This window comes from Heteronotia binoei, chromosome 17, assembly GCF_032191835.1.
Source record: "Heteronotia binoei isolate CCM8104 ecotype False Entrance Well chromosome 17, APGP_CSIRO_Hbin_v1, whole genome shotgun sequence".
Taxonomy (NCBI): domain Eukaryota; kingdom Metazoa; phylum Chordata; class Lepidosauria; order Squamata; family Gekkonidae; genus Heteronotia; species Heteronotia binoei.
This window is the reverse complement of record NC_083239.1, coordinates 1217189-1236765: the sequence shown is the minus strand read 5'-3', so window position 1 is coordinate 1236765 and position 19577 is coordinate 1217189. Positions and strand designations below refer to the sequence as shown.

The following is a 19577-nucleotide window of genomic DNA, read 5'->3' as shown; positions in this document are numbered from 1 at the left end:
CTGGCCAGCGGAGCCTGTTCCACATTTTCAGTGCTCCTATTCTTTGGTGTGCAGCCTGCAGTAAGCCTCTCTGGACTCCAGGTAAGAGAGTGAGAGCAGGAGGGGGGGAGGCGTTGGTCTTGTAGAAGTTGTTGCGGAGGTCACTATAGTTGTCTGGACTTGTGGTGGGGCTTGCTGCAGTCTGACCTTGTTTGATTCTGGCAGGCACCATACTGGCACATTTTCTTATGTTATGCTTCCTCCCCCCCCCCCTTTTATTGCTGGGGTGGGTGACTGAGGTAGCCTGGTGGTCTGCTGCTGGCTGCTGCCTTTCCCAGTCCTACTCCTGGCTTAGTGCATTGCCTGGCCTGGTTCCTGCTTCAGCTCTGGGCCATCTGCAGCAGGACTTGGAAGCAGAAAGGACATTAAGGCCCCTGAGTTTCTGGGAGGGATGGGACGATATTTTTACTGATTCCCCCTCCCTTCTGCTTATATGTGGTGGCAGATATCACGCAAATTATGCATGGACCTTTTTTTAAGCTCATCATCAGCTGTCGTTAGTGTTTGTGTATTTTATGTGCAGCCCAAGACAATTCTTCTTCTTCCAGTGCGGCCCAGGGAAGCCAAAAGGTTGGGCACCCCTGCTGTAGACCCAGTCTGAATGGCTGCAGCAGGAGCACCTGAACAGAATGCATTGGCCCTGGGCATAAACGGTTGCACATCCATATATATCCTATCTCTTCGATCCTCTAGGTAATGATACTGAGGGGCTAGAGCCTGTTCAAAAGAAACGTTGTGAGCAGCTTGCGTATATGAACTGTGAAGAATTCCAAGAGATCTTGCACGCTAGGTCCAAACACACAGGCGTCCTTAAGGAGGTAAGCCTAAAGGAGAAGCTCTATTGAAAAATCTCTGAATGTGAATTCTGAATCTTAAACAACTGGGATTGTGCAAATCCCAGGTTATTTTCAGCCTTCTGACCATAGAGCTTAAAATTAGTTTGCCAGTGTAGCACCTCAGAAGATAGAGGAGAAGGGAGGGATCTCTGCAGTTCTGGACACCACGATCTCTTTCCCTCTCCATGACTGTCCTGAGATTAGAGGGAGCTGCAGGGGGGCATTGCTGTGTGTTATGACATCATTTCTGGGAAAACTTTGAAGTGATGTAGAGTAGCTCCAGAAACTGATGGAAACTCTACAGCAGGGGTGGCCAAACTTGCTTAACGTAAAAGCCACATGGAATAAATGTATGTTTTATCCTTAGAGAGAACTGCTATATGTCAAGGTAGTCTAGAGGAGTAGCCATGTTAGTGTGTTGTGGCAATCTAAATCTGGAGTTTTGCAGCACCACAAAGAATAACATGTTTTTAATCTAGCACTAGGTTTCCTGGACATCATCAAATGCCATGTGATGGACATATTCGTTCACACACAAGCTATGCTGGGGGCAGTGTTCCCTCTAAGCTGAGTTAGTGTGAGCTAGCTCACAGTTTTTTAGCCTCCGGCTCGCACATTTTTGTCTCAGCTCAGGAAAAATGGTTCCAGAGCAAACTAATGTATGCAGCAGCTCACAACTTTAATGCCTGTAGCTCATGAAGTAGAATTTTTCTCACAAGACTCCGCAGCTTAGAGGAAGGGGTGTCAAATATATGGCCGCGGGCCACACTCGGCCCACCCAGGACTTCAATCAGGCCCACAAGGAGGAATGTCCCCATGATACCCCCTTCCCTGTATTAGACCCCTACTGAGCCAGCTTCTTTCTCAAGTGCCAGCCAGACTCCCTCTTTCGGACTTTTTCTCTCTCCAGACTGTTTCAAAGATTCCCCCTCTTGTTTTGAAAGCCCCCATAGTAGGCCACTGGCTTCCACCTTCCTCCCTTTCTCATTGGCTTCCGCTTTCCTCCCTTTCCTAAGTCAAGGCTAATAAATAGCAGCAGAAAGAATGGCTAGCTCTTGTCAGAAGGAGCCCCTCCTACTTTGGTAGGGAAGGGAGGGGGAGGGAACAAGCAAGAGAGAGCACAGACCCCTGACAATGCAAAATGCTTCATCCAGATCTGAGCTCAAGCATTTTCCATCTTTTACCCAGCAGAGGAGGAAGGGAAGAGAAATCTGGTGAACTAGGAGAAAATGCTGGCTTTTCTCTTTTATAACTCATCAAGAATGCATCGCTGAGCACTCCCAGAAACAGAAAGATAGTGCAACTAAATTGGGATGGGGGAGGGAGGGAGCACAGAAAGGGGGGAGCCAACAGCAAACTTATCCACAGACATGACCAAGTTCAATTCATCACCATCAGCAAGCAGCAGCTCCTCCCCTCCCCATTCTTTCTGCAAAAAAAATTTTTTTCCCTCAGCCTCACCAGTTTGCCCTTGGCTCTGCTCTGAGGTGCATTTCGCCTGTTGCACAATTATTGCAAGCAAGCTGGAAATTAACTTTAGCAGGGGAGGACCACAAGGTAACTCTTTCTCATTCCCTGAGTTAAAGTAAGAGAGCAACCAGCCATTCCAAACAATAGCAAAGTTTGGTCCGGTTCCAAAGAGGAATGTTTACAGACTCGCTCCAGTGTTGTTACTTTACACTGGGAGAGGAAGGGAGGGTGGGGGGGGAGGGTTTAAGAACTCCCAAAAGGTGGAATGCTCTCCCCTCTTTTTACAGTTGTATGCACTCTTGAAAGTAAAGAAGGGGAACAGAGAAGTGTATTGATCAACAAGGGGTGGGGGGTGGGGAACCTTGCCTTGCTTCTTGGCAACGATTAAGATTGCAGTTTCTTAACAGATTGTTGCTGTAATCTTAGAAAAAATCATTTTAAAAATAGTACTGAAAAGTAAAGAGATCTGGCTCAATAATGATGAAGATTACCCAAGGCTTAATTTATTTAAGAGAACTTGCAAAAGGATGCGTTTTCCCTAGTTTTGGATCCTGCAGGGCTTTCTTGTACTCTTGACGATGCATGTGCATTTCCTCTTACAATCCAGAAACACAAGAGAGGTGCTTCTCTGATGGTGATAGTGGATCTTGCCTTTCGATCTTTAGTACTCATGTTCCGCTAGCCAATGTCATCCCCTCTCCACCCTCAGGCAGGAGGAGATGAGGTGGGAGCCTTTTGCAAGATCATGCGTGCAATATCTTTATTCTCTCCCCTCCCCTCCTCAGACTTCAGGAAAGGTACAGGCACTCTTGTACAACCCCCCCCCCTTTTGAAAGATACTAGGAAGAAGAAGATGATATTGGATTTATATCCCGCCCTTCACTCCGAAGAGTCTCAGAGCGGCTCACAATCTACTTTACCTTTCCCCCCACAACAGACACCCTATGAGGTAGATGAAGATATTGGATTTATATCCCGCCCTCCACTCTGAAGAGTCTCAGAGCTGCTCACCATCTCCTTTCCCTTCCTCCCCCTCAACAGACACCCTGTGAGGTGGGTGGGGCTGGAGAGGGCTCTCACAGCAGCTGCCCTTTCAAGGACAACCTCTGCCAGAGCTATGGCTGACCCAAGGCCATGCTAGCAGGTGCAAGTGGAGGAGTGGGGAATCAAACCTGGTTCTCCCAGGTAAGAGCCTGCACACTTAACCACTACACCAAACTGGCTCTCCAAACAGGAAGGAATTTCTGGTAGTGTAAAAAAGAAAGAGAAACTTGTTCACTTTTTCTCCTCCCTCCCCCCGCCCCACCTCGCTGACTGCCTTTTTCACATTTTGCTTTCTTAATTGTTTCCTTATTATCAGCACTGAGTGAATTTTGCCCAGTCTGAAATCAACACATGATTTCATTTGGAGAGTTCCCCCTTTCCAGTTCTAACGGATGAAAAAGAAAAACCTAAAAGCTTGCCCTCTTTATTAGTGGAAGGGAGCAAGAGTCCAGTGGCACCTTCAAGACCAGCACAGTGTGCAGCAAGGCGGGAGCTTTCATGAGTGACTGCCCACTTCAGATGCAGCTGGAATGTGAATCCGCTTGTCCTTATATCTTGGAGATTGAAGTGATTTCAGACACCAAATTACAATAGCAGGCAATTGGTAATGAGATTTAAAACAATTTTATTGGTAACATATGGTAATAAATCTATTTCTTACATCTTTAAAAACTTCTTTTATCTACCCCATATATTACTTTCTACCCACCCCTCCCCTCGTTACTTGACCCCCACCGGTGTTATTTACTTAAAATGCAAATATTTAAAGGTACCCTTAACTATTAAAACAAAAAATTATATTCTTTTTTTTTAAACTTAATCATTATCAAAAATTGTCCAATGTCCTTTTATTTTCCACTCTTTTTCTACATATCTTCTGAACTTTTTCCACTCCCTCTTAAAAACTTCTAAATCATAGTCTCTTAATATTCTTGTTAATTTGTCCATTTCACTCCATGTCATAACTTTTATAATCCAATCCCATTTCTCTGGTATTTTTTCTTGCTTCCACAACTGCGCATACAATGTCCTAGCAGCTGAAAGCAAGTACCAAATTACAGTTTTATCTTCTTTTGGAAATTTTCCCATTTGTAATCCCAACAGAAAAGTCTCTGCAACTTTCCTGAATTCATATCCCAAGATCTTAGAAATTTCTTGCTGAATCATCTGCCAGTACTTTTTCGCTCTTTCACAAGTCCACCACATCTGGTAGAAAGAACCTTCATGAGAGAAGAAATTTAGGTGCAATCATTCCTGGAGGATGCATTGTATTGAGTTTTATTATCCGTTGCAATTCAGCGGTCTCTCTTTCTAATCCCCTTTTGAAATTCCTTTGTAAGAGAGCTGCTACTCTTATGTCAGCAACTGAATGCCTGGAGGGCTAAATGTCCCCCACTGGTTTTGGACTGTTGTGGTTTCTAATGTCAAAGTTATGTCCATTTATTTTTGCATCCTCTTAGACCTTATTGAGACCTAGGTTTTCTGTCTCATTACTAATGCTGGTATCTCCACATTTCTTACCCCTTTGCAAATCACACCTAATCAAAACGAGCCTGTCATTCACCTACCATTGCCATTCAGCATCTTTATAGATTTTATATTCCCAGTACCTCGTGTTATAGTTTATGGCATGCACGAGCCGGCCCAACAAAGTGACATTTATGTCAGATTCGACACTCCTAACAAATTAGTTCGACCGCCCTGCTTTATACTCTTCCTGATTACCTTTACTGAAGTGACCTCTAGACAGCCAGAACTGATGCTAGAATAAAAACATGTTAGTCTTAAGATCTTGTAAGGCTCCTGTTTGTTCAGGGTATGAAGGTACAGCCAACAAGAGGGTCTGTACTTCAGAACAACTTCAAAACTTACACCCGCATATATGAATTCAACATTATGCGTTTTATTCAGGTAAAGATTTAAATTAAGTTGCTTGTTGCTGAATGTTTGTTCCTAAAACCTGTATCCAAATACACAATCTGTTAAAGATTTCCTTTTAACATCAATCATGCTGCAGAGTGGTTAGTGTTGGACTGGGAGACCTTGACTGTGTCATCAAAGCTCACTGGGTGATCTTGGGCACTGACTCTCTCTCAGCCTCACCTACCTCATAAAGAAGAAGAAGAAGAGGATATTGGATTTATATCCCGCCCTCCACTCCGAAGAGTCTCAGAGCGGCTCACAATCTCCTTTACCTTCCTCCCCCACAACAGACACCCTGTGAGGTGGGTGGGGCTGGAGAGGGCTCTCACAGCAGCTGCCCTTTCAAGGACAACCTCTGCCAGAGCTATGGCTGACCCAAGGCCAAGCTAGCAGGTGAAAGTGGAGGAGTGGGGAATCAAACCCGGTTCTCCCAGATAAGAGTCCGCACACTTAACCACTACACCAAACTGTTGTGAGGGTAAAATGGAAGAAGGGAGAATGATCTAAGCCACCCTGAGCTCCTTGGAGGAAGGACAGAATAGAAGTGTTCTAGATAAATATCAGCTGTTGGTTATTTGGGATTAAACTTGTATCTTCTGTGTCATAGTTTGAGGCAGAGGTGCAGGAACGCTATTTCGAACCCCTGGTGAAAAAAGAGCAAATGGAAGAGAAGATGAGGAGCATCAGAGAAGTGAAATGCCGCGTTGTGACCTGCAAGACAGTGAGTGAGGACCCAGCTGGTCATTGTCTGCTGTCTGGTTTGTAGCTGCTGTTTGGGTGCCAACTAGTTCTAATCCTGTGCAACTTTGTCTGGTGATAGCTGAGCCAATGCTAATAATAGAGCACGTGAGGTGCCCACAAGCAGCGTATCAGATCCTGCCCCCTTGGTACAAGTTGTCTGCTTGATGCGGACTTGACTAGGAATGAGTCCAAGTTGGGAGTCACCAAAGCTGAGGTCTCAAAGGAGCTGACTTCATGTGGGTCGTCCCCTCAAAAATACAGTGACGGAGGACAGAATTGCTTTCTTGCAATTCCCTTAGAAGCAGACTATTCTTTTGCTGCAGCCAGCAATGCTTTCCCATGACAACAATCTTTCTTTTTTTATAAACCTCTTTTTTTAAAAAAAAACCTATTTCAAAGTGTGTTGCTATCTCTCTTTCCCTTACAGTGCAAGTATACCTATTTCAAGCTCCTAAATTCCTGTGTGGTGCAAAATCATGACTACAATTGGCATGATGGCATAAAGCGATTTTTTAAGTGTCCATGTGGAAACCGAGCCATCTCTCTTGACAAGCTACCCCAAAAACACTGCAGGTAGGAGGAGCCTTTTTTTTCCCTTCCCCAGCACGCATTCTCACATGCCCTGAACTCTGCTTCCAATCATTCCCTTCAAAAGAAAAGTAAGGGGCTCCTTGTCAACTTCTGTGGCAGAAAAGGAGAGCGAAGGAACAGCTTCTGCATATGTGGGGACCCGAATGGGGGAAGATTGAGAGCTTCCTCCTCAGTCCAATGGAGGAAGGGAAATCAGAGTCGGGATGTGTGCTTGATGATGCACAGCTGAGAGTCAGGGCATGTCTCCTTGACTTTGGATGCATAAATCTCAAGAACATGGATGATGGAATTGGGCTTTGGGTAGGGCCGGGTCTCTTAAAAACAAATTATTTGTAATCCTTTTGTAGGCAAGAGCTCACTTCATCTTATGTATTAGCAGGCTCAGCCACTTTGCATGCTTCAGAGGCATGCAGGCATGGCATCTGCCTTCCTCCACCCCAGTTACCACTGCATTACAGAACATGTTCTGAGATACTTCTTTCACAATTGCAATTTTCTGTCTGTCTTTCAGCCATTGTGGCCTCTTTAAGTGGGAACGTGATGGAATGCTCAAAGTAAGTGCAGACCAAGGCTGTGTCTATCCAGGTTACTTCCCTGACTTGCTGGGCACTTTTTGCATCTTAAGGATATTTATTAAATTTTAATTTGTTGGCTGCCCTTCCTAAAAATAGGGCTCAGGGCAGCTTACATCATAAATATATACAATAGATAATAATTAAAAAAAACATTAATTAAACATTAACAGTAAATCAGTATGGTGGGGAAAAGGTTTTTATAGCCCCCTGCCCTGGGTGGCAGGATATGCAGAATAAGGAGGGAGATGGGATGGGGATATGAGAGGGTCAAATCATTGCTGTCCTCAACCAAATGCCTGTCAGGACATCTCTCTGCATTGCAGAGATATGGAAAGACATCAGCTCCCCTAGGGTATGGACGTTCTTAGGCAGAATGTTCCACCAGGTGGGGGCCAGGGCCAAAAAGACCCTCGCCCTGGTTAAGGACAGCCGGACTTCACTCAGGCCAGGGACCACCAAAAGGTTCTTATTATCAGAGTACAGCACTCTTCCAGGGGCATACTGAAGGTATGTGGGTCCCTAACCGCTAAGGGCCTTAAAGGTTAAAAACAAAACCTTGAACTAGATCTGGGGCTCCACTGGAAGTCAGCAAAGCTTACACAGCACAGGTTGAATGTGTGTGGTTCGATAGTTCCCCATAAGGACCTCTGCGGCCACATTCTGGATCAGTGGGAGCTTTCTGGTTAGGCACAAGGGCAGGCCCACATACAGCGAGTTACAGTAGTCTATCTTGGAGGTGAGTGTTGTGTGCATTATGGTGGTTAGGTCAGGGCAAGGCGGGTAGGTGACCAGTTGCCTAACCTGGAGCACCAGCTTGGCAACTCTCACCACCTGGGCCTCCATAGGCAAGGTGGCATCCAAGATCACGCCCAGGCTCTTGATAGTACGGGAGGGTTACTCCTTCAGGGCTCTCCCGGCCCCAACGATCGAGGGCTTGGAGTGTGCCGGTTTGGCGTGGGGAGTGGGGGAGGGGTTGGCGATCTGGCTGGTGTACCGTCCGCCTAACGCACCGGCCAGCGCCTTACCAGCCCTGATGGAGGCGGTGGCGGGCTGGGCATTGGAGTTCCCGAGGCTTATGGTCTTGGGCGACTTCAATGTCCATGCAGACGACGCAGCCTCCAATCAGGCGCTGGACCTAGTGTCTTCCATGGCGACACTAGGACTCTCCCAATTTGTTACCACTCCCACGCATCAGGCCGGACACATGTTAGACCTGATCTTTGCGTCCGGGATTTCGGTGGACGGTATCGCAGTAGAGGCGGTGCCATGGTCGGACCACCTAGCCCTCAAGGCCCGTGTGGGTGCGCCTCCTCAACCCTGTATGGGCGGCGAGCCTATTTTTGCTCGCCCGCGGAGTCAGATGGACCCTGAGCGGTTCCAGAGGGCTCTGCGGGACCCCTGGCCCCCTAGCAATTCCCTTGATGATCTGGTAGACACCTGGCATGACAGGTTATCCAGGGCCATCAACGAAATTGCACCCCGGCGTCCTCTGCGCCCCCGAAGTAGGCTGGCTCCTTGGTACACCTCGGAGCTACGCCAACTGAAACAGGGACTCAGACGACTAGAGAGGCGGTGGCGGCATACTCGTGACGAAGCGTCGAGAACATCCTATAGAATGTTTATAAAGTCTTATGAGATGGCAGTCAAAGCCGCAAAGAAGGATTACTTTGCGGCTAGGATTGCATCTGCAAATTCGCGCCCAGCACAATTATTTAAGATAATTGAAAATTTGACCACTCTGCCCCAAGGCAGACCAAACATAAGAGAATTGGAAATAGGCTGTGAGGCTTTTGCGAACTTTTTTGCAGATAAAATCTCGTCGCTCCGCCAGGACTTTTCTGCCACATTGAATGCAGTAGATGAACCCGGGGCTCCGTGCCTGTCTCCGGATGTTATCTTGGATCACTTTGACGCGCTTAGTCTTGGGGAAGTCGACGAAGTCCTCTCAACTGTACGCCCTACAACTTGTGACCTTGACCCATGCCCCTCCTGGCTAATTAAATCCTGCCAGAGGGAGCTTAGATATCCTATACGGGATATCGTAAATAGATCCCTCTTGGAAGGGCAATTTCCAACATCTTTGAAAGAGGCCATGGTCCGCCCTCTCCTAAAAAAGAGTACAGCAGATCCGGCCGAATTGGCAAACTACCGACCGGTCTCGAACCTACCATTTTTAGGTAAGGTTATAGAGAGGGCAGTGGCGTTACAGTTGCAGAGTTTTTTGGATGACACTTCTGCCTTAGACCCTCACCAGTCCGGCTTTCGTCCAGGTTATGGGACGGAGACAGTGCTAGTCGCCTTGGTGGATGACCTCCAGCGGCATCTGGATCGAGGCGGCGTGGCGGTGCTGATATTGTTGGATCTGTCGGCCGCATTTGATACGGTCGATCATCAGCTACTGGCCCGCCGGCTCGCCGACGTGGGGATTGGGGGATTGGCCTTACAGTGGCTCTCCTCCTTCCTCGAAGGACGGGGACAAAGGGTGGCCATTGGGGGGGAGCGGTCCCGGAGGCACCCACTAATATGTGGGGTGCCACAAGGGGCAGTTCTTTCCCCGATGTTGTTTAACATCTATATGCGCCCCCTTGCCCAGATTGCCCGGAGGTTTGGGCTTGGGTGCCATCAGTACGCCGATGACACCCAGCTCTATCTACTAATGGATGGCCGGCCTGGCTCCGTCCCAGAAAGCCTGGACCTAGCATTGCAAGCCGTGGCAGGTTGGCTCAGACTGAGCGGGCTGAAGTTGAATCCAACGAAGACAGAGGTCCTTTGCTTGGGTCGCGGTCCCCTGGGAAGGGAAATCCCCTTACCGGTCCTTGACGGTGTGCAGCTTAAAGCGGCACATAGGGTCAGGAGCCTGGGGGTTCTTCTGGAGCCTTCATTATCGATGGAGGCACAGATAGCGGCTGCTGCCAAGTCCGCGTTCTTTCATCTTCGACGGGCGAAGCAGTTGGCCCCCTTCCTGGAGCGCCGTGACCTAGCAATGGTGATCCATGCTACGGTCACCTCGAGACTGGACTACTGCAACGCCCTCTACATGGGGCTGCCCTTGTGTCGAACTCGGCGGCTGCAGCTGGTGCAGAACGCGGCGGCTAGGCTGTTGTTGGGGCTCCCAAGATGGGAGCACATACAGCCGGGGCTGCGCGGGCTGCACTGGCTGCCAGTGGTATACCGAGTTCGGTACAAGGTGCTGGTAATTACCTTTAAAGCCCTATATGGCCGAGGACCTACCTACCTGAGGGACCGTCTCTCCCCACACGAGCCCCAGAGGGCACTGAGGTCATCTGGGAAAAACCAGTTGAATATCCCTGGGCCAAGGGAGGCCAGACTGAAGGCCACCCGGGATCGGGCCTTCTCTATCGCCGCTCCAATGCTATGGAACCAACTCCCTGAGGAGGTGAGGGCCCTAAAATGTTTAGATCAATTTCGTAGGGCCTGTAAGACCCACCTTTTCAGGATGGCCTTCAACTAGTGACAGAATCAGTGACAAAGCTAGTTATGCTGCTGGAAATGTTCTATAACGCCACACTGTTATGTTAATTTTAATAATTTATAACTGTTTTAATTATGTTTTTATGTTTTTATTATGTAAAACCGATGTAATGTATCATTATGTTGTGAGCCGCCCTGAGCCCGCTCCGGCGGGGAGGGCGGGATAGAAATAAAAAATTATTATTATTATTATTATTATAGTAGGAGCGAATGATAGGGCCACACCATCAAGAGCCGGGAGTTGGCAACCCAGCCCCAGCACCCCTCACGTAGCCAGAGAACCTCCATCTTGCCCGGATTCAGGCCCTTAGTTAGGACATTTTTAAGTGTGGGGGGCACTGGAGAAAGCGGTGGGGCTGCGGGACCCAGAATGACATCACAAAGATTTTTTAAAAAAAATTTCGACCATGCTTGAGCGGAGACTCATTTCTCCCAGCGTGAATAGTGAATTCTGAATTAGAGAGGGTAGGAGCTTTCTAACTTCAATCTGTTGTCCAGGGGGGTGGGAAGTGCCTAGGCCAGTGTCCTCGCAACCAATGGGGAAGGCCAATGTTGCCTTGGCTGCTCAGCCATGGGCTTGCTGAGGCTGGCCTTCCAAGAACCCGTGCCCTCCTCCTTCCCCCTGGGTGGCTATCAGGACTCTGTCAGGTGCAATCTCTGTTCCCTTTCCCTGCACTTCACACTCAGGCCAACGCCTGGGCACCTCCATTGCATGTTTGCATGTCCACCTTCACAGCCCCCCCCCAAAAAAAATGTGTCCCCCAAGCTAAAGTGAAATGGAGGGGGGTGAGCTCTTCCCAATCCCTCCCTCTTACAGCTTCCTTCCCACCGCCATCCCCCTGTTGGTCCGCCACTCTTCTAAGGCCTCCCTCCCTCCGAGCCTTCACATAGCGGTGCTCGCAAATGGAGCACCTATGGAGACCAGTGCTGAAGAAGAGGTGCCTAAATGGTGCACCTATGGAGACCAGTGCTGAAGAAGAGGTGCCTAAATGGTGCACCTATGGAGACCAGTGCTGAAGAAGAGGTGCCTAAATGGTGCACCTATGGAGACCAGTGCTGAAGAAGAGGTGCCTAAATGGTGCACCTATGGAGACCAGTGCTGAAGAAGAGGTGCCTAAATGGTGCACCTATGGAGACCAGTGCTGAAGAAGAGGTGCCTAAATGGTGCACCTATGGAGACCAGTGCTGAAGAAGAGGTGCCTAAATGGTGCACCTATGGAGACCAGTGCTGAAGAAGAGGTGCCTAAATGGTGCACCTATGGAGACCAGTGCTGAAGAAGAGGTGCCTAAATGGTCCGCCTATGGAGACCAGTGCTGAAGAAGAGGTGAAGAAGAAGGGGAGGGGGGCCAGGGAGGGAGGCAGCCTCACGCAAGGATCTGTCCTGCCCAGTGGCAGGAGATGTGCTCCAGGGCTGGTGTTGTGCTATAGCAGCGGTAAGTGGTGGGCCCCACCGTGGCTATCGGCCTGCCAAATTTGGTTTCAGCTGCCTATGCTTTAACCCTCCAACCATGGCCTCCAAACCCTCAGTTAAATTCATGGGAACGATGTCCAGTCAGCGGCCCATCAGCAGAAATAGCTAGGTGTCATCAGCATATTGATGACACTCTAATCCAAATCTCTGCACCAGCTGGGCAAGGGGGTGCACATAGATGTTAAATAACATTGGGGAGAGAAGTGCCCCTGGGGGGGACCTCACATTCTAGCAGGTACCTCAGTAAGTAAGTAAGTAAGTAAAATTTTATTTGTATCCCGCCCTCCCCCGCCGAAGCAGGCTCAGGGCGGCTAACAATATAATGACCAATGGCACATTAATAAATGAAACAGTAATAAACAATACAGTGACCAATGGTGCATTAAAACAATTACAGCAAAAAACATTAAAATTAGACATTAATTTAACCTTAAAAACCAGTAGAACATTAATTAAAACAAACCGTAACATTATCATTGACGCTATTCTAGTCTAGACCCTCTCATATCCCCACCTCAGGGACAGTAAGCCCTCCAACACCACCCTCTGTCCCCAGCTGTGGAGAAATTAGGTAAGCCATTGCAGGGTTACCCCATGAATCCCAGAATCAGCAAGGCGGCAAGTCAACAGGTGATGGTTGGCTGTGTCAAATTCTACCTCTGAGATCAAGCAGTATCAACAGCACCAACCTGACTTTATCCAGCTGCCTGTGGAGATCGTCCATGAGGACGACCCACTCTGTCTCCATCTCGTGGCTGAGGTGGAAACCATATTAGAATGGGTTCAGTGCCAATGTGTCATCCAGAAATTTCTGAAGCTGTTCAGCCACCTCTTTCTCAATTACTTTACCCAGAAATGGAAGATTAGAAACAGGGCAGTAATTGGTCAGATCTGTAGAAATTGTTTTAAGAATCGTATAACCAGTGCCTCCTTCAGCCCTCCTGGAAAGATCGCTGAGCCCAGGGACAAGTTGATAATATCTTCCAGGGGACCTCATTGCCCTTCACCACTGGCTTTCACCAGCTATAAGGGACATGGATCAAGGAGACAGGTGGTAGGCCTAACAGCACCCAGAATCCTGTCAGCATCGGCTTGGGGGAGCCAACTAAAGGTGTCAGACTGAATCCAAAGACTGCCAGGAGGTCTCCAGTTCATGTACTGTATTGACATTTGCTGGGAGGTCATGACTGAGCAACAAGACTTTATCTGCAAAAAAAAGCCTGCAGATGCCCCCAGCTTGTAGCTGAATTACTATTACTATTATTTTGGGTCCTCTCTGAGAGGGACATAAGAGACCGAATTACCCTAAATAATTGAGCTAGGAGAGAGCTAGCAGATGCAATGGAGGCCACATAAAAATCCCTTTTAGCAGCCTTCACTACAACCTCGTAGGATTTCATGAGTGTCCTATGAGATGTTCTTGTGGCTTCAACACAAACTTGGCACCAAATTGGCTCCAGCTGTCTGAGTTCCCGTTTCAACCTCCCGAGTTCCATTGTATAACGGGGATGTTTTCTTCCGGGGACAAAGAAGACGTTGGGGGTTGGGTGAGTGATTTCATTAATGGCTTCAGAAAGCCATGAGTTCCAGTCCTCTATCAACTCATCTAAGGAATCACCAGGCATCGGTTCCCACAGAGCATTCTGGAATCAGTGGGATCTACCAGTCTTCGTGGGTGAGCATAAATCTGCTTGCCGCCTAGATTGGGGAGGGGGAGAGAAGGACACCCAGCTGGACCTTCAGGGTGCAGTGATCTAACCATGGTACCAACATTTTGGCCATTAGATCCAAGTCAGCTCCCACGCTAAAGATCAGATCCAGTGTGTGGCCGGCTTAATGCAGTTCTGATGCCATGGGGCACTTTGGACACTACCTGCTCTGTAGGTCAAATAAGCTGCCAGGTTATTTTTAAAGCCATTTCTTTTCTTGAAAACTTTGAAATTAAAGTTGCATTTCCAGAATTGTTAGCAGTAACGCAATCCACTTGGAAGTTCTCTTGGGTGAGCCTTATTGAAGTAAATAAGACTTGCAGAAGTAAATAAGACTTACGGTGGTGATGCCTTGTTTTGCTTCCTGAAACTGTTTTAAAATTGGGTTTTATTCCAGTGCCTAGAAGCACAATCTAATTGTAAATTCCCCTTTCTAGGAGAAGAAAGGTCCCCGAATTGGTGCAGAAACACTTCTAACAAGAGGAGAAGAACATCACAGATTTCTCAACAGCATGAAGTAATTGTGAAAAAACCTTGAAGTTCTGAAGGCAAATTGATTTACAATAAGGCCCCATGGTTCTAAGTATGGAATGGAGAGGTCTCTTTCTAAAGACTCTGTCAGGGCAGTGTGACTCTGACTTACTGGGGAAGGTTCCAGTTGGGGCACAGAGGAGCCTACAAGCACGACATGGGTCCCATTAGACAGATGACTCAGCCTTTCTCTCTCTCCCCCCTCCCCCCCCCCAAAAAAAGTCTGGTTCCTGCTTTTCAGTCTTCCTAAATAATTAGGATTAAATCTTCATTTGGTTTAGGAAGTGGTACTTAGAAAACTTGAAGTTTACAGTCCAAGAAACGACTTCTCAGGTTCTGCAGCTGTTGCCTTTGCCAATGAGAAAGCCACAGTTTTATCTTCAGCCATTTCAGTCAAGGAATGTATACAGAGAAGAAACAACTAAGTCCTGAGAGCTAACTGCCACAACATCCAGGCAATAAAAGAAAATGTGCCTGTCTTTTTTGTTATTTTGCCAGTCCACACACCTTTCCAAACCTAGAATAATCCTTTTACAAAGTGGCACTTCTATTTGCCTCCAGTCTTCGTGCCTTTTCTCCAGCGGTCACTTTAAAATTCTAAGATTGTTCTACATCTGGTTGTTTTTATCAGCAGTTGAGATAATACAGGTTGCTTCAGAAAATAAATTATCCCTAGTATAAAGCATTGATGGTCTATGAAAAGAAATAAGGGGATCGCTAAAATTAGGGCAGAGTTATCTGAACTGGAACGACAATTTTATACAGCACCTTCAGAGGAAGTCTTTAATTGGTTAGCCACTAGAAGCATCATTTGGATTCGTGGCTTGAACTGTGCATTAAAATTATTTCTTACCTGTGTGTGATGCAGCTATTTCCACTATGTAATTCTCTCTTTCAATTTTGTCCATTCCTACTACTGTTACTTGTCAGTAAACAGCAGGATATACCATTGGAAAGGCAGTTGTTGAAAATGTATTGACAATTGTAAATATGAGCCTGCAATACTGGCATTAAATTTTTAGCAGCTACCCGGGAATCGTGTGGATATTCATCATAGTGAATGCTGTGGGTTTAAGTAGACTAGCATGCATTTTTACAATAAAAAAAGTGTGTGGGTCTTGTTTCTAAAAGCCAGAGGTTGTGTCAGTTCTTCTAGAAGTGCCTGATTTTCTTGATTTGCCTAAGTATTATAAATGGCTAGTGGGCTTTAAAGATAGTTTTGATCTTCCTGAGAACTTGATAACCTCTACATTGTATTTAGGAAATGGGGGTGGTGAACTGACTTAAGCAGGTGAAGGGATAAATGAAGGAGGAGGAAGAGGAGATTGGATTTCTACCCTGCCCTTCATTCATTGTCTCAGATAGCTTACAATCTCCTTTTCCTTCCTCTCCCCAGAACAGACTCCCTGTGAGGTAGGTGGGGCTGAGAGAGCTGCTCTTGAGAAAACAGCTCTGCTGAGAACTTGGCGACTGACCCAAGGTCACACCAGCAGCTGCATGTGGAAGAGTGCGGAATCAAACCTGGCTCTCCCAAGTTAGAGTTTGTGTATTTAACCACTACACCAAACTGGCTCACCAAAATGATAAATATTTCCATTGTGTCTTGGTCTGAGTATAGCTGCAATTCCTCATTCCACTTCATGCATACAGCCTCTTCCAGTGCTTGTAAAGCCAGTTTAATAGTATGTGGAGTTTGGGAGAGGATGCTGGACTAGATGGAGCACTGATCTGGCAAGCAGTATTCTTGTGTTCCTTCCCCAACACCAACAATGATCCTTTGTGTGTTGGAGATGGGAGTGCTTCCATATGGCATCTGTGGATCCTGGGCCTTTACCTGTTGAAAACACCCCCTTTGCTCCAGCTCAAAGGAGAAATGTGGAGTGGCTTTGGGCAGAAATTTAATGTAGAGGCTTTGCCCACAGCTAATCTGGGGATGGACATGGAACTAAATGTCATTTTTCTTACATACTTTTCAGCCCCTTAACTTTTTCTGTAGTGTCTGTGCAGTGGCTCAGCTGTCAGCCACAGAGAGGCCTGGCAAAATTTGGTTGCCTTCTACACTGTGACAACAGGAAGTTGGGAGGATGGGATGTGTGTACACTGTCTCTGTATACTTCCACCCTACTCATTCCTGCTTTACAGCAAGGGCAATGTTTCCTGCCCCTGTGTGAAAACAGCCTTAAATTATTGCTCAACTAGGTACTAACTCCAGTACACCAGTAAAGACCTTCTTTGCAAACCCTCCTGTCTGTAGCAGGTGGAATGCCCTTCCTTTTTAGGCTTATGTGGTGCCTGCCTTTTTTGGCACCAGCCCAAAACTTTCTTTTTATAACCCACACTTTTATCTGAGGGGTTCCATCAGTGTTTTTATGCTGGTTTTGATGGCTTGCGTCCCTTAGGAGCTCTAGATTGAGTGCTCAAGGATTGAGAGAATGGTGCAAAAAGAAACCGAAGGAAACGCTTTTCAGGGCTCGTTTGTATGACTTTGTATAAAAGATGATGGTGCTTGGCTTGGGCATTTCAGCCTAACTGTTTGGATAAGTTTGGAATTCAGTGCAATATGTGAGAAATGTGCCTTACAAGGGGCTGCATTGTTTGCTAGCTGGAAGAAGCTGCCTACCAGCTGGTAATGGAATTCTGATGTAGGAGATGTTTACTTATTGGCGGGATTATTTTATAGGCACAAACTGCCAAGCTTCCACATTGACCAAGAAGGTGAAGTCTGACTCTTAGATAACAACTGCGTGTCTGATCAGACCTCTTCTTTTTTTTAAGGAAGTTTTGCTTTTTCCTCCTGAACTTTGAAGTCTTGTTCATTGCTCTTGAAACGCTGATATTATTTCACTAGCCTTTTCCCCTCTGTCCCCCTAGCTGCAAAGTAAAACTAGGTAAATGAAAATGTAGTACTTTTTTTTTAAGCACCTTCAAATTTTCCCTGTAAAAGGAAAAGAGGTAGCAAATCTATCAGACTGCAGCTATAAAGCTTTGATCGATTAACTGGACGGAACCTTAATTGTGGCATCACTGAAGAATTCAGTATGGGGGACTGTTTTATAATGTACTTCTGTATCCTGATGAATGGCCCCTCATTTTGTGTTTGTCTAGCTGGTACTACTGTTTTTACTTCATGTTGACCGGATGTCTGGCAAGAACATATTAAATGCATCACATGCAGAAAGCACTCTAGTGGAAGTATGGATGAAGAGCCTGCACATTTTATTTATCAGGAGTTCTGCTAGGACCTTTTCCATCATCAAAGGCCTCCTTTATAAATAAATGAAATGCTGTGGGTGTGTTTCCTTGGAATGGTAGGACCACCTTGAAGCAAACTGATGTTTTGTTTCTGGTTTTTGCAAGATCCTTGGCCAAAGAAGAAGTGGCAGAATGCTGAGGAATTCTTATCAGGTCATGAACAAACTGGGTGTGATTTTAGATCAGCCAGTATATAGGGCCACAAGAGCTGGCTGTAGAATTCCACATGACGAGACTCTCGGCTTTCGTTCTTATTAAAGGAAGTTTTTAGCACTTATTACAGCAAACAATAGCTTTAAGATGTGATCCAGACTGTAAACTCTTAGATGAAGATATTGAAGATGATATTGGATTTATATCCCGCCCTCCACTCCAAAGAGTCTCAGAGCGGCTCACAGTCTCCTTTCCCTTCCTCCCCCACAACAGACTCCCTGTGAGGTAGATGAAGATAGTGGATATATATCCCGCCCTCCACTCCGAAGAGTCTCAGAGCGGCTCACAATCTCCTTTCCCTTCCTCCCCCACAACAGACACCCTGTGAGGTAGATGAAGACATTGGATTTATATCCCGCCCTCCACTCCGAAGAGTCTCAGAGCGGCTCACAATCTCCTTTACCTTCCTCCCCCACAACAGACACTCTGTGAGGTAGATGAAGATATTGGATTTATATCCCACCCTCCACTCCGAAGAGTCTCAGAGCGGCTCACAATCTCCTTTCCCTTCCTCCCCCACCACAGACACCCTGTGAGGTAGATGAAGATATTGGATTTATATCCTGCCCTCCACTCTGAAGAGTCTCAGAGCGGCTCACAATCTCCTTTCCCTTCCTCCCCCACAACAGACTCCCTGTGAGGTAGATGAAGATATTGGATTTATATCCGCCCTCCACTCCAAAGGGTCTCAGAGCAGCTCACAATCTCCCTTCCTCCCCCACAACAGACTCCCTGTGAGGTAGAGGAAGATATTGGATTTATATCCCACCCTCCACTCCAAAGGGTCTCAGAGCAGCTCACAATCTCCCTTCCTCCCCCACAACAGACACCCTGTGAGGTAGATGAAGATATTGGATTTATATCCCACCCTCCACTCCGAAGAGTCTCAGAGCGGCTCACAATCTCCTTTCCCTTCCTCCCCCACAACAGACACCCTGTGAGGTAGATGAAGATATTGCATTTATATCCCGCCCTCCACTCCGAAGAGTCTCAGAGCGGCTCACAATCTCCTTTCCCTTCCTCCCCAACAACAGACACCCTGTGAGGTGAGTGGGGCTGAGAGGGCTCTCACAGCAGCTGCCCTTTCAAGGACAACCTCTGCCAGGGCTATGGCTGACCCAAGGCCATTCCAGCAGGTGCAAGTGGAGGAGTGGGGAATCAAACCTGGTTCTCCCAGATAAGAGTCCGCGCACTTAACCACTACACCCAACTGGCTCTCTATTAGAGCTCTGGCTGACCCAAGGCCATTCCAGCAGGTGCAAGTGGAGGAGTGGGGAATCAAACCTGGTTCTCCCAGATAAGAGTCCGCGCACTTAACCACTACACCCAACTGGCTCTCTATTAGAGCTCTGGCTGACCCAAGGCCATTCCAGCAGGTGCAAGTGGAGGAGTGGGGAATCAAACTTGGTTCTCCCAGATAAGAGTCCGCACACTTAACCACTACACCAAACTGGCTCTCTTAGGCGTCATGGATATGTTAACTGGGGTTTCCAGTGGCTGTGGGGGGGGTGGGGACGGGACTTCCGTGCCCTGTGGTGTGCATGGTTCCTCCCCATGCCTTTCTAAGAGCAGAAATAAATTGCAGATTTGTTTAACTTTATATCATTTATACAAGTAACAAGTTTCAACTTTTCTTGATGCAGGGCTTTGATTTGTAGGCATTGTTACAGCTAAAGATAAGACCGGCTT

The 19577-nt window shown here is 47.1% G+C and overlaps 1 protein-coding gene across 1 annotated transcript in view; it reads left to right on the top strand.

Moving 5' to 3' along the window:
* MCM10 (minichromosome maintenance 10 replication initiation factor) overlaps positions 1-15553 on the top strand; it is a 39222-nt gene extending 23669 nt beyond the window's left edge. The window contains exons 16-20 of the mRNA XM_060258530.1: positions 733-857; positions 5920-6033; positions 6481-6626; positions 7156-7198; positions 14330-15553. Of these exons, the coding sequence (XP_060114513.1) occupies positions 733-857; positions 5920-6033; positions 6481-6626; positions 7156-7198; positions 14330-14413 (512 nt within the window). The 3' untranslated portion in view covers positions 14414-15553. The remainder of the gene's footprint in view (positions 1-732; positions 858-5919; positions 6034-6480; positions 6627-7155; positions 7199-14329) is intronic.
* Positions 15554-19577: the final 4024 nt, after the last annotated feature.